Consider the following 14,897-nt stretch of genomic DNA (forward strand, 5'->3'; position numbering starts at 1 on the left):
CGCGGTGTTTGAACGTGTTGCTTTACGTGGCAAGAACTTTTGTTTCGCTAGAACCTACTGAACACCCCGTGAGCTGGCAAATTTGCACTGTGGCTGACGAAGTTCGGTGGATACGAACAAAATATCCCACTTTTAAGGTTTTTAATTGCGCTCCGAGTAAAGAAATTATTCTTTCCATAGTTTTTAAAATCATGATTCTGCGGCAGGAAAACAATTTTTTTGACTCTAATATTACGCAGTTTGTTATGTGACTGGGAAAATTACTTCTTTGTGATTAGTTGATAGCAGGCTAATTTATTGTTAATTTGCACTGCAGTGCAAATTAACGCGCGCGTGTTCGCAATTTTCTCAGTCTTATAATAAATGAATAATCGTATGACAGCTCGAGCAATTAAGGATTTACACTACTTGTGATATCTGAAAACTATTTTCAAATTGCACTCACCTAAAAAAATACTGCATGTTAATTTCAGCCACTTGGGTCAGATTTAACTACTTTGGCAGTAATTAGGATAGCCAAATCAAATTCCAAGTCGGTACTGTATTTTACTCGTTGGAACATCGCCAATTTCGGGGCGAAAACAAATCTTTTCCTTGGATATTTTTTTCTTCAATTCTAGAATAGGGTCTAGGAAAGATGCTGATGCTTGAGAACGACTAGGAAATCATGAAAGATTTACTTGTGCTCGCCAAAAACAAGCTTCGCATAACCCTACTGCTGCCCTGAACACGTTCACATCATACACGGTCGGTATTGTTCAGGCAATACGATAGGAACGTGTCCTTGATTTAAAGACAGTGGAAGACGGAACAGAGACGACATTAAATATGTTCTTGAACTACTTTATTGTTTCTCTACATGGCTAGATATATATGTCTGTTTCATCTTGTCATGGAAGTTTAGTCCTGGTTTCAATTCCTGAAGTGTCATGTTCCATCTTAACCTAAAAGAAGATGATGTCAAAAAAGAAGATATTTATTTTTATTCTAGAATAAAGAGAGACAATGAAGAATGAGATTGCCTGCCAAACAACACATCAACATAGGGAACCGGACAAATCTGAGAAAGATCTTCCTGATCACGTACTACCCTAAAGACCAACGTATTTATTTAGTGATAATTTAGTTAAAATGAAGACCGTGAAGTGTCTAACGGTTTGAATGCTGTGCAACCGCAAAATGAAAAGAAATCCAGCCCCTCCAAAAAAAATAAACAAAAACAAAAACAAAAACAAACAAACAGCTCTATGAAGTGAAAACAAACAAAAAAGTGGGTAAAAATAAAACGATGTTTGCAATCTTTTTCTAAACACTTCAATAGTTTCAACAAAGATTGTTTTTGCACAATTTTGTCACTTTTTTTCGATAATAATTATTATTTCTAACATTAGATTTATTTAGCACTCAGTCTTTCTGAAACTATTGGTTAATTCATTAACAGATCAACACAGGACCACCACGTCCCCATCTGTAAATATTAATGGTGTGTAAAAATTCATGGTAATGCATTAATGTGATTCCCTACTTACATAGACCGCATGTCCTCGGGCAGGCCCTCTGAACATTGATGTCGTATCGGCATTGATACAAACTGTAACGACATCTCGAGCTTTGGTCTACGCAGCCTAGATGGCAATAAAAAAAAAAAAAAAAAGACAAATAAAAAAATATACATATACGCCCATGTTATGGATGTAATGGCGGTGGAGAAGGTTTATCAACCTGTTTAAATGCACGTGTTGACCTTATTTAAGATAGTCAACACGATGATATGCAATGTAGATTTGTGGTGTACCAGCGGGAAGAAAGCACTGTACGTATAAGCAAGACAGGTTTTCCCAAGATTTCCCAATATGAGTGAGAAGATTTTATGTCAGTGTCAGATGGGATACTCTTCAATCAAAGTATCTTAGAATCATTTTGCTTTGAATAGTTGTTCTATGTTTTGATAATATAATAATATTAAACAGTTCATGCTTTATAAGAACACCAAGGAATCTTTGTTATTTAGCTTTTCGGGGTAGTTATTTTATATTATTTACAGGTTTGACATCATCATTTCAAGCCTCTTCATAGCATTTAGTTTGTAATCAAATAATGCAAGTTGCAGAGTGTAGTAAAATAGACATTTATCTTACTTACCTCCTCCTCCACCTCCGCCACCGCCGCCACTCCCTGGAGAAATACAACAACAAGCAAACATGTGATGATATCTGTCTTACTGTTTTACGGCTGATAAAATTTGTAACGTTCATTTTTAGAAGACCTGATTTGACATTAGTAAGGTTATATACACCTTCTCTACGACTTTGAGAAACGCAGGCTAAGGATAATAATAATAATAATAATAATAATAATGATGATGATGATGATGATGATGATGATGGTGATGATGATGATAATAATAATGATAATAATGTAATTCTTGAATAAATATCATGCATGCATGCTCGATTAAGACATAAATTCGTAGCTAATTAAATGCAGACCTCAAAAATGAATATTTTAGTCAAACATAGGTAGTATTTTAGGCAAAACAGGAAGATACCTGACTTTTTCTGGTTAATCCATTCAATAAAGCTGCTTATACGAGCGAACACCGTGTAATGATCTGTCCTGCATTGCCTATGTCCCCAACTGACCGCCCCTCTCAAAACAAACTTTCCACCCTCGTCACAAACAAATGGTCCACCACTGTCTCCCTGTATACGTTTAAAACGGAAAAATATATATGTATATAAATTATAGTTACATTACGAGACGAGAACAGATTTCTATATGCTACAACACAGTCAGGTTTTTCCAAACCATTCCAACATAGTATTTTTTTCTGCGCAGGCCTAGGATCCTTTGAACATTGTCAAAGCTAATAAGAAGAATTGAAATGATTGCCCTCTAGCATTTTGAAAATGTTTCTCATGTTTTGACTTCATAAAAGCAAATTGTGTCATGGTTTAGGGTTAATCAGTATTATATAAATATAGGATATGTTAAATAAAATAGGGCGAAAATATGTCTTTTTTATGCTGTTGGGACAGCCTGGCAATACCGTTGGTGTAAATGTTGAATTTCAAGTTGAATTATTTGAATACCCTTGAGTACCTGACATCCACCTTTGCCTTGACCTCCAGCGCACACCATGGAACTTTCATCAACAGGAACTAATCTTCCGTTTACTCTGCTGCAGGCACTGTGTTCAGCCACTGGTAGCATGGCCTGTTGGAGAGTGTCAGCGGCACTTCCACCTCCCACAGTTCTTCCCCAACCTAAGAAATAGATTAAAATTACGCAAAGCACAACAAAAGAAAAAGAGGTATGCCACTTAACCGACAAGCCTTTGCTAGTAATTGCGTATCTTTAATTAAGCGTTTTACGTTAAACAAACGTCCGAGCTTTGCGATTAGACATTCGTTAAGAATTGTTAAGTTTGGTGACTCTAAAAAAAAAAAAAAAAAAAAAACGAACCGTGGCCGGGTAAGCGGGAATTCAAAGTTCCACGATCGCTATCATATGCGGAAAAAGTTTATACCATAATAAAACAACAACAGGAACAACAACAACAACAACAGGAACAACAACAACAACAACAAAATTTAGATTCATAAGCAACCTGTGATGTAGCAATGTGTTCCTGCCGGAATCCTGCTTCCTGAAGCTGGCAAGCAAACAGTATTCACTTTTTCACTTGTTGTTATGGATCCCTCAAGCTGAAGAAGTGCTATATCGTTACGAAGCTGCCTCATGTTGAAACCTTCGTGTTTGAATAGTTTCTTCAAGCGGAAGGTCCGCTGCACAGCCGTTGTTCCAGTACGGCGATGGGCTCCTGTCAGTGGAAAAGTGAATAAAGTGACCTTTACTAGTCATGGGTTGAATTAAAAAAAAAGCGAAAAGTAAAAAAACAAATAAGCAGAGAAACAAACAACCAAAAAGGAACGAAAACAAAACAAAACAAAACAAATACAAATAGAAGCGTGCGACCGCAGGACCTGCGACAAGTTTTAAAAATGTACGGAGTGCGTCAATGACGGCACGAAATACAAAAGATGCTTAATCGACCCTTAGGCAATAAAATGTAGGGGGGATGGGGCGGCAGGGATGGCGCAGAGCACTCACCTCCTGCCGGGATCGATTTCAACCCTGCAGCATGCATAAGTCGGTTTAGCTATAGTTTGCTGTTGGTCCTCGCCTTGAGCCTAGTGTTCTCGGAGTGCCTTAGTTTTCCTCCCTCCATAAACAGCAACCACCAGCTTACGCTAATGTGGCTTCCTCTCTAGCTAAACATTTTAATTTATTCATTTGCTGCTCCCTTGCAATAGGTGACCCGTCATTCGATAGGTATGTAAAAACCGCAGTACTAACAGAGCTTACAAGCACAAAACTCACCCACAACGACAGTGTAGCCACTTGGATAGGGATTATTTTCCACGCAATGAGCCGCAGTGACAACCCAGTCTCCGTCAATAAGTGATCCTCCACAGATGTGGCGACCGTTGACTCTGAGAGAAATTTGCCAAGGCCAGGAATGGGCCTGGGCATCTTCGCCATTCACTACCCTGCTTGTAAAAGGTCGTTTTCCGCAGTCTGAAATAAAGGTCGTATCTCGGTGAAATATTTCCTTTAGAAAGCCAGTCTACACGCGTGTTCTGAACTGAATCATTTCAAGATTCCTTAACTAAACTTGACTAAACTGTAGTTTATACCATTTCATGGTTGCTTATGCGACGATGCAACTTCTTATACTAACAACATTGCATGAAGACTGCACGAAATTTTGAAGTACTTCAGAAATGTTTTACATAACGCCTTAAACAGTATGTACCCTCGAAAGACCAAAAGTATCAATTGAATAAAATTGAACTCGTAAGAAGAACTCGGAAAAAACTTGTGAAATATCTTTACTTTCAGAACTTTACAGTAACAAAGCAATTTTGAGCAAAAATGGAAGAATCGTCATATAAATGGTAGCACAGAATCTTACCTTGAGAGTACGAAACTCCAAGCAGTAAAAGAGTGACTCCGATCCAGAGATTCATCTTGAAAAAATAATCTCCAATTTTGGTGACCAGCTATGCTTAGCACTTTCTTTTATGAATTCTTGTGTTTTATTAGCCTTAGCGCAGCTGGGCATCCTATCCAAACAGTTTCTCGCTTCCTTTCTATAAAGTTATAAACTTTAAATTATGGTTTATATTATTTGATGATTCAGATGTCCAAGGACGCTTTTCACCTATGTTCACTTGTATATGAGCTTTTGTGGAAATTTCTTCCTGAAGCTCCCCGCTAGTGCTTGATAAGGACAAGATGAAGCTGGAATGAAAATGCCCTTTTCTAGAGGCGGCTCAGAAATTTTGACTGGGCAATGAACGTTCTGCATTAAAATCTCGAATGAAAGGGAATTTAATCAGTATTTAAACGACCGTCTCCAAAGTCCTGGTTTGCCTGATGTTGTACCTTCAGCTGGATACATTTCAATCAATATTATTTTTTTTTAATTAGTGTGAACCGCCTAGCACCACGATGCAACTAAATGTCTGAGTAAAGCGAATGTTCATTGTTTGATCAACCATTAGTAAATCCCTTTAATTTTTAGTGATTCTCTCTTTTATATCTCTCTCCCTCTTGAATTCTTCCCCCTAAAAATCTCTGATGTATTGCATACACTGATTTTTGCAAGAGTTAACTAGATCTTTTGATTCCGTTTATAATATTAAATATGTTTTTCTTTTATAAGACACTAAAAATAAGATACGTTTTTTTTTTCTTTCTTTTAATAAGTAATGCTTGAGTCAATCATGTCATTAGCAATACATTTGTTATTTTTATTATCAAAAAAAGCATACACTAACAATAAAAACCGAATTGAAAGTTTCGGTGTCTTCATGACGCCTTTGTCAAGGTACTGAAAAATAAGGAATACAAATGCGTCATGAAGACATCGAAAAGTCGGTTCTATCGTTAGTTTTTGCTTATTTACGCATAACCAAATCCTTATTAATTTCCATTCTTCGCAACCTTAATAGCGATTACACGATATCTCACTACAAAAGACCGATAAATTGCTTTTAAATCTCAGGCCTTTATACATTCAAATACCCGGTCATTTTTCTTTTTCATGGCTCAAATTTTTTAACTGTCTAGGCTATTTAAATATTTAATAAAAAACGTGATTAAAGGTATATTTACGTGACAACGAAAGAACAACACCTGGGACAGCTTTATGTCTGTTCGTCTAACGTAGGTTTGATGTAGGGATATCATAACCTATTTTCAATTGAAATTTTTCATTTTCACATTTCTTTTCACAAGAATGGTAAAGTTTAAGTTTTAGCCAAAAGACATAATCATGTTTTTACCAAACTTTACGCTCACCTGTGAATTTTTAGGTCAAAATATTGACCAAGAAATTTAACTAAAGAAAAGATACATCAACAAACATTAAGCAAATAATGTATGCACAAAATGTATCTTGTACCAATAGCAGAAAAAAAAATGCTTGCTTAAAATTTGGCCGATGGATGGCGACAAGTATGTCGGTGGAAAATGATATTTGGAAATGATATACAGTGGTTTGATTTTGATAATTTCGGGATGTGCGCAACATGATTGAGCACAATTGCGCGCTTTGTCTAAAAGAGCGAAATTTAGTGGTGATAGGCAGAATACGAGATTTCAATTCAGATATGGGTGAATTGCTCAACTTCTTTCTGCCCGTACGTAATTATGAGAATGCTTAGCCTGAAGAGCCACCAACTTGTCTGTAGGTGATTATGGGGTTTACCGAAAAACCTTTACGTGATATATCAAACACAAAAGACTGTTGTAATATTTCTAGAAGCCACTAAGGTCAATAACTCGAGCAACACAAAGTCTCACTTCAAACGCACGCTCGTACACACATGCACATGCACTCGCTTGGTCATGTGACCACTGTTCATAGCCCTGGATGTCCACAGGACACCAGACCACATTGCCAAACACCGAAAAGAGAGTTGAAAATAGCACGCGACGCGGAGTAGTTTTGACAAACTTCGAAATGTTTGGAAATGTGCTCAAACACTGTATTTCTTGTTTGATATATTTTCTCAATCGAAGTTAAAACTAAGGAGAAAACGGAGAAATAAAATCGTACAATTTATGTTTTAAGATCAGTTATCCCAACACCGCTACGTTCATTATTTCGTTTGCTAAACTTGAGGAATTATTAATAAGTTCGAGGAAGTGAACTCATAAATTTTAAAGAAATTCAATGACTGTTCAGTTCAGTTGATAAGACCAAAATTAGCCGCTTTAAGTACTTAAAAATTGTACAATGCCGTAATCAGTATAAAATGCATTAGCTAGCTAGAAGTCCAGCGATGACATTTAAAATGGCTGGGCATAGTTTCCATTAGTCTAATCCTCCAACCAGTCTGCAATCAACCGGGATATTGAAAGAGGAAGTGGTATCAGTGAGTTCAGGCTTCCGCGTGATTGGAATGGCATTCTGCGCCTTGATTAAAAATAGAGCTCTTCCTAGCTCCTTGTTAAAATTTGATAGGGCCCGACAATAACTGACCTATTCCGGTGCCATGATCAAAACTTGCTTTGATCAAGAAAAAAAAAAATGAATAAGAGAATTATGTTCTCCCTACCTACTTTTGGACAGTTTTTTTGTTTTGTTTTTGCTTTTGTTTGTTTTTTGTTTTTTGTTTTTTTGTTTTTTGCACTTAGCTTGTCAAGTAAATTCTTCATCAATGAAAGCTATCTTTATGAATCGTCTGCTGAACAGAAAACGTTATGCCTTTTGCCTCAAACCAGTGGCCAGTTGACTTGAGCAAATGTCAAATTTAAGTCGTAAAACCTCAGTAGTTAACCAGCTTTCATCAGGAGCCATAATCGGTGACGGAGACTACAACTCTCGCACCCATGATATGGGACACTATTAGTATTTTTAGAACAAAGTTCGCTACCCTGACGACATATATCCGAGCAAATCCAAGCACATGTCGGGGGTTCTCCCGTGGATGTTGTCATGTTGCGTGATCAAATGGCGGGAGTAACGAGATTCTCTTACCAATTTTTACAGCGATGGCAGGGAATAAGAACCAGGGAGCTTATATGTAGGACGGATTCTAGAGCGATCCGAGCAAAAAGGTGTGATGTAAGAGACTGGAGTCTCCTATGAGAAGATTATTTCCCGTCTGTAGCCAGTGATTTGTAAAGAAATTCGACAACATGAATTGATGATGGCGACTTCTTTCGTGCATTTTATGATCTGGGCTAATGGAAAAGGTGAGCTTTTCAAGGTCGCAAACAAGACTTCAATTTCGCGCTGTGAATACTCTGGTATCGCGTTAATTTGTGCGTTTCTCAAACACTGCTTAAACATAGCCTAAACCTGTTTTTGATAATTTCTTATTGTTCCTGCTTGTTTGGCGAGTCGTAGTTAATAGAGGGAAATGGTTATAAAATTCGACAAACTTCTTTTTTTGGTTTTTGTTCGCTTTTTTGTCCTTGAACGTGCTCAAAACAATAGTTGTTTACTCCGCACTGAGGAACTAACCAATAGAAACGTGTTGGTTACGTAATTCATGTATAGTGTATGAACAAAAAACAAACGAATGTGCAAAAGATTGTAGATCTTAGCATCTTTGTTTGCTCCTTTGTTGTTTGCCGGGTTTCATAACATTTTCCCTCTAAAAAGTATGGGCGAGTCTGCAAAATTTTTTGAAAGGAAGGTCCAACGCGTGCAATTAGCGCATTTTCATAGTGCAGCTCGTGCACTTTCAACTCCGTGTCGGTTGATTTTACAAAACTTCAGAAGACAAACAAAAATGACTCAGAAATGATAATGTAAGGGGACTTATTGAATTGTTTATACAATAGTTCAGGATAGGCCTTTTGCACGATCACATGCTGGTAAGGAAGTTCCGCAGTGGGACTTCCAAAACAAAGGCAGGTCCAGGTGGACTGGTACGAGTGGCATTGTTTTGGAAGTCCCGCTGTGCAACTTGCTCACAAGCATGTGTGATTTTGTACCATGTGACCGGATCGCGCGAAGGGCCTATTTCATCGTGACACTTTCGAGAGTGAGGGTCTTTGAGTAAACTTTATTTTTAAGGCGTAGTTTTCGGTCTTATTAAAATTTGGAGACTTAGCTGTGTAATCGCCTCACCAACAATTAAAAGATTATTTGTTTTGACAGCAGAAATATGCTGAGTATCTCACAATATCACCCGCCTTGCACGGAAGGAGTACGACCCCCATTTTTACTGGGTAATATGCTTTTTTATATCTGAAAGGTGGATGTTTCAGGAGGTGGGATTTCCAAAAAAAGAAAAACAAACAATAAAATTCGTCGTGATAGTGAGAAGAAGCAGTTAACGAATTATTCGTTTATAATGCTTTATTTACTACAACAACAACTACACTAGTCCTCTTCTTGTTCATTTTCCGCTTCAACCTAAGATGAGACAGAGTGAGAGAACGAAAGAGAAGAAAAAAAAAAAAGAAAAAACAGTCGCAATTACACACATACCACAAATAAGGGAAACAGACAATAAAACTCGATCTGATAAAATTTTACTAAACAGTTAAGTAGGTAAAGTTAACAGGAACTCATGATGGATAATTGAAAATTATACTCCGTTAATCGAGCCTGTCTTCCGTGTGTGAGCTTACATTTTAAATTAGCAGCGGCGGCATGTTTTCCGGCAGTTTGCCTGGACAAATGGATGCCAGCTGCAATACCTCGTCCATTGCCGACAATTTGGGTGTTTGTCTATACAACCTAAAAGCATGGATAAAACAGTCAGCACTGAAAGCATGTAAACGTAGACCTAGTGCGCAAAACGAATCAGGCCAGGCGGCTTTAGGTCGAGAAAAGCCCAAAAGTGCTCTTAGTTGTTACATTATATTAGCACATGTCTAGGTCACTCAAGGGTAAAGGTAGATTGGTTGGAGTACAATAGATTGGGATTATGCAAGAATCAGGAGACAGTCAAGCACTTTCCATACATTACTAGAAAGTAAGATTGTGCAATTACCACCTGCTACTCAATGAAAGTAAATAACCTCGTTGCCCAGGATCGTAAGAGGGTAACAGGGGATGCTTGTTCAGTGTAACTGTCTCTCTTAGTCTGTAGGGGTTAAACTTGAAATCGTTCAAGTAATCAAGCCCCCTTAATCCCTGGCTTTACTGAAAGCCGTTTTACTTGAGTCTTTAGCAAAAATAGCTCGACTGTTGCCTTAAATAATTCTTGTTATCAATATTACTAGAACCAACTCGAGAGAGGGGATAACAAGATAAAATCGCTTTTACTGACCTCCTCCGCCACCTCCACCACCTAAAACAAAAACACAAAGTGTTTTCTTTTTCTTTTTCTTTTCTTTTTTCGGCCAAAACTGGACAATAACACCACTGTTTCACGCCTTGAGCGCTTGGGATGAACTGGGTACAACTCAAGTCAGGAGACATTGTTTTTTTCTTGTCTGCCCTCTTGGGAGCGAGGTTTGTAAAATGTGAACAATATATATTTTTTTTCACTATTTGCCGTTAAATTGAGCATTATATAGGACAACAACGAAAGCCGAAGACTATGTTATGTTGACATTCATTCGTGCTGATTAGTTTTTAGTATCCGTAGTGACCACAGTTACTGTATACGTTTCATTTTCGTTTCCTTTCATTTGCTTGGACATTTATCGTATGCCTTGTTGGTTTACTTTTTGTTTATTCCTTTAGGGAGTCGAACACTATTATAAACTCGTAAAGTTGTGCTGGGATCTAAGGAATTCTATAACTGAAATCAGTGCAGAAACAATCGCTCCTGAGCTATAAGAGCTCAGGAAATGAGAAAAAGTATAATTACTTAAATCTGATCGTCTCAAAATGAAATCCGGACTTGTGCATTTTGGATATAAATGTGATCGAACTCTAAATCAATGTTGACACAACAATGTAAATGCAATGCCATCCAGTAACTTTTGCCAATATGTACAAAGATACATGTTAATAGAATTACTTATTAAACGATTTTAAAAATCACGTTTATGTTTTGTGACAAATCGCTTACTGTTCTTTTTGTACATAGTTATTTCTAGAGCTCTGTAATGGTAAAAGAGGAGAATTTTTACCGAAATTTATTAAAGTACCTGACTTCTTCTGGTTGATCCATCCAATAAAACTGCTTATACGAGCGAACACTGTATAATGATCAGTCCTGCATTGGGAGTGTCCCCAGCTAACGGCACCTCGCAGAACAAATTTCCCACCCTCTTTGCATACAAACGGTCCACCACTGTCTCCCTGACGCACATTTTTAAGGAGAAAAAATAAGGTTGACATCAATCTTGTACAGTAAAATAAGAAGCAGGGTAATATATTGCATTCTGCCTCCATAACACTCTTCATACTGTAGTTAAAAGGTTACCAAGTAGCTCACTTTATTATATAGCTAGCTCCGCGAGCGGGCAAGATGAATCAAATCCTGCGCTGTGATTGGCTACCCGAGCGGGCAAGATCGAGCTATCTTGGCCGCTCGGGACTACCCGCCGTGTCCCCGAAATTTCCCCGAAAGCAATATAATAAATCCTTTATTGACCAAGCTTGTTCGGTCAAGATGGCTGGATATTGGCCTCGTTCTTTTTTTGCGAGTTTATGGACCTCGACTCCGTCTCGGTCCAAAAACACGCAGAAAACGAACTTAGCCAATATCCAGCCATCTTGACCTCACACTTGGTCAATAACCCATATAGGTATTGTCTAAAAGAGGCTGACAATTAACGCTTGATAGCAACGGGGGGATGTGCTTTAATGTTACACATTTTCGGGAAGTATCAGCCGACATTTCCTTCTGAAGTCAAGCATGAATTCCTACATGTTAACATGTTTCTCCTCTTACATCGTTGTTGCTGTCGTTGTTACTGGCGAATAAGATCGATGAGTTGAAAACAAAACAAAATATAGAAAGATGGCAAAATTTCCCCCTTAAAAGGGGAAAGGAACTTGCAGATTACGATAGCAGATAGTTTAGTTATTTTGAGTAGTGTAAATAACTTTGAACTGTACTCCAACATGACGGTATCTTTGGTAAAGTCTTACTGTAAACTTAACAAATCGAGGTCACTTTAAGATAGGAGCGTAAAAGAAGAGAGATACTTCCCTGTAATTTTTTTGGAATGGTCCCATTTTAGGTTTATTTACCTGACATCCACCTTTGCCTTGACCTCCAGCGCACACCATGGACCTTTGATCAACAGGAGCTAATCTTCCGTTCACTCTGCTGCAGGCACTGTGTCCAGCCACGGGTAGTACAGCCTGTTGGAGAGTGTCAGCGGCATTTCCACCTCCGACAGTTCTCCCCCAGCCTGCAACAACATCATATTTATTCAAATCTCACGCAAAGTGCCTTGCAGTAACAAAGAGTAAAAACAACATGTTGTTCTGAAGATGTCAGTTAAGCACAAGCGTAAAACCGTGAATTGACTCAATACGGCTTATCACAGAGTGGTAGACTAGTGATTAATGAATCAGGGTCAATCAATGATAACACAAAAGGAATATCTGCATGCATTTCACATACCTGTAATGTAACACCGTGTTCCCGCGGGAACCCTGCTTCCTGAACTCGGCAAGCACACCGTGTTCACTTTGCTGCTCGCTTGTATTGGCTGCTCTAGTTGCAGAAGGGCGATGTCATTACGCAGGTTCCTCATGCTAAATTGCTCGTGTTTGAACAACTGCTTCAAGCGGAAAGTCTGTTGAACGACTGTTGATCCAAGCCGGCGATGAGCTCCTATCAATCATGAAATTCAATAAATGCGAACTATTTTAATCGAAAAGGAAAAGAACTGGAAATTCAGAAAATTCACTGCAAAAAGTGCTAAGTGACAGTTGCGTATTCGGCAAATTGTAATAAAGGAGGGGATCGCTTCTGTCACAAAGCATTGTTAGATGTTAATTTGTGTTTCATCAGTTTATGGCGCCTTGGATTTCTTTCAGGGTAGGTAGCACAAGTAGAGTTCTTTCGGTGCAAATAGTTGGCGGCTTCTATCATAGGAAGACTATTTGGCATTTTTGGCGTGGCTTTAATTTAGCAAAAGAGATATTTCACTTGTTTATCCAGAGGCTCCTTGATCATAACAAAATTGAAAGAAAGTTAACGCTAAAACGAGGACGGAAGTGTATAGGACTGCAAAACTGGAAACGAGTCACCGGCACTAAAAACGAAAAAAAGAAACAACAACAACAACAACAACAGCAATAAAAAACAAAAACAAAACCAGAACCCTGCCTCGAAAAGTTCCTTACAAGAGGGTTTCCATGGGCTCGTGGCTTTTACGGCTAACGGTTAAATTTTAAGCATTTTTACGCCTAATGGTTAAATTTTTGGCCTTCTTAAGGCTAACGGTTAATTTTTACACGTTACGGTTAACCGAAATTTTAATGAAATTTTTAAGGCTAACGGCCTTTGAAAATTCATATAATATGTAATAATGACTTTGGAAGATGCAACGTAAACGAAACCTGAACATGACGAAACGTTACTTAAGTACGCTTAGTAAGTACATGAATTGGTGCTTTAGCACATGAAGGGCGGTGCTTCAGTAAGTGAAGGAGGCTGACGCTACTGCATGATGCAACAGCAGTTTCGTAATTCTCTCAGACAATGGGAAAGCACTACATTCCTTGTCGATAGTCTGCAATAACTTACCCACAACGACAGTGTAGCCACTCGGTCTCGGGTTTCGATCCACACAGTGAGCCGCAGTGACGACCCAGTCTTTGTCAATAAGTGATCCTCCACAGATGTGACGACCGTTGACTCTGAGTGAAATCTGCCAGGGCCAGGAGTGGGGCTGGGCATTTTCCCCATTCACCACCCTACTTGAATATGGTCGATTTCCACAACCTGTGAAGTTTGACATTAATCCAGTAAGATGCGTAACTCACGCAATTACTTATAGAATCTGTGCCACATTTTCACTCCAATCAGCTTTTACACACGTGACTTTCTTACGAGAAAATCTGAAGGTAGAAGTAGGCAACATTATCGGGATAACTTATGGCGTTAGTTTTATTCCGGTCAACGGCACAATTAGAAACACGCCAGGATTTCTTTAACCTTAAAGCCGGCCAGCAGGTTACGTTAAGGCTAGGCTTGACAGATAAATGAATTCTGAAGCTCAAAAATGTAGTTACATATTTACGTCATCAGTTTCAAATAGACACATATAAGACGGTTTGGTCTCAGAAAAGTGCCATGCCGTACTGAAGTGACTTTGCAGCTTTAGAATTTTTGTCTGACTTTGAGGGTTTCATCCTTAATCAAAATTAAGCCTTCAATTAACCAAGACATTTTGGAGTGAATGTACACTTATTACTCAAATATTTGAAAGAAAATTGTGAATGGACTTTCCTTACCTTGGGAGCGTGAAACTCCAAGCAGAAAAAGCGCAACTCCGATGAAGAGATTCATCTTGAACAAATGATGTCCAAATGCGGTAAGGAGTTATGTTGAACCTTTTTAAATAGACCGCAATGTTATTTTAGTTGGATCTCAGCTGGATGCCTTTTTAAACACCATAGACAAGAACTTTCTAAAGGTTTCTTTCAACTTAGACTGTAAAGTTTGGCCAGGGGATCAATCAGGCGGCCAAGAATTTTCCTCATTTGAATAGCCTTTTGTGAAGACTTATTCTTTTCTTTTATATTTGATTAGAGAATACATAGTTAATGGAGCGGAATGGATTTCCCTCTTAAAACTTTGGAGAATATTGATCGAGTGTCTACGTTCTTATTCAATAGTAATTAAATATTTTTCAAATGCTAATGGGGTAAGCGCAACTGAAAAAACTGTCTGCGTGAATGCAATCTCTCGTTATTGGCATTGAGTTGTCAAAAGCAGACAGTCACG

At 38.2% G+C, this 14,897-nt stretch overlaps 2 protein-coding genes across 4 annotated transcripts; both read right to left on the reverse strand.

Annotated features, from left to right (window-relative positions):
* Nucleotides 1-827: 827 nt before the first annotated feature.
* LOC110046903 (chymotrypsinogen A-like) lies at nt 828-5,734 on the reverse strand. 2 transcript variants are annotated; one of them, XM_020752621.2, is made up of 8 exons: nt 4,979-5,732; nt 4,384-4,581; nt 3,611-3,823; nt 3,103-3,266; nt 2,549-2,702; nt 2,143-2,175; nt 1,530-1,625; nt 828-944 (listed from the first exon to the last, which is right to left on the reverse strand). In XM_020752621.2, the coding sequence occupies exons 1-8, from the start codon at nt 5,031-5,033 to the stop codon at nt 940-942; spliced, it is 918 nt and encodes a 305-aa protein (XP_020608280.1). In that variant the 5' UTR covers nt 5,034-5,732; the 3' UTR covers nt 828-939. The 2 variants fall into 2 exon arrangements, with proteins under 2 accessions (XP_020608280.1, XP_089138369.1); XM_089282243.1 differs by having other exon boundaries at nt 828-1,625; nt 4,979-5,734.
* A 3,629-nt stretch (nt 5,735-9,363) lies between these two features.
* LOC110046909 (chymotrypsinogen B-like) lies at nt 9,364-14,496 on the reverse strand. Of its 2 annotated transcripts, XM_089282244.1 has the most exons (8): nt 14,405-14,496; nt 13,695-13,892; nt 12,564-12,776; nt 12,185-12,348; nt 11,134-11,287; nt 10,305-10,325; nt 9,661-9,769; nt 9,364-9,442 (listed from the first exon to the last, which is right to left on the reverse strand). In XM_089282244.1, exons 1-7 carry the CDS (start codon nt 14,457-14,459, stop codon nt 9,669-9,671), a joined length of 906 nt encoding a protein of 301 aa, XP_089138370.1. In that variant the 5' UTR covers nt 14,460-14,496; the 3' UTR covers nt 9,364-9,442; nt 9,661-9,668. The 2 variants fall into 2 exon arrangements, with proteins under 2 accessions (XP_089138370.1, XP_020608288.2); XM_020752629.2 differs by lacking the exon at nt 10,305-10,325.
* Nucleotides 14,497-14,897: the final 401 nt, after the last annotated feature.

This window comes from Orbicella faveolata, unplaced genomic scaffold, assembly GCF_042242905.1.
Source record: "Orbicella faveolata isolate gen_17 unplaced genomic scaffold, um_ofav_v1 contig_12, whole genome shotgun sequence".
NCBI classification, from domain to species: domain Eukaryota; kingdom Metazoa; phylum Cnidaria; class Anthozoa; order Scleractinia; family Merulinidae; genus Orbicella; species Orbicella faveolata.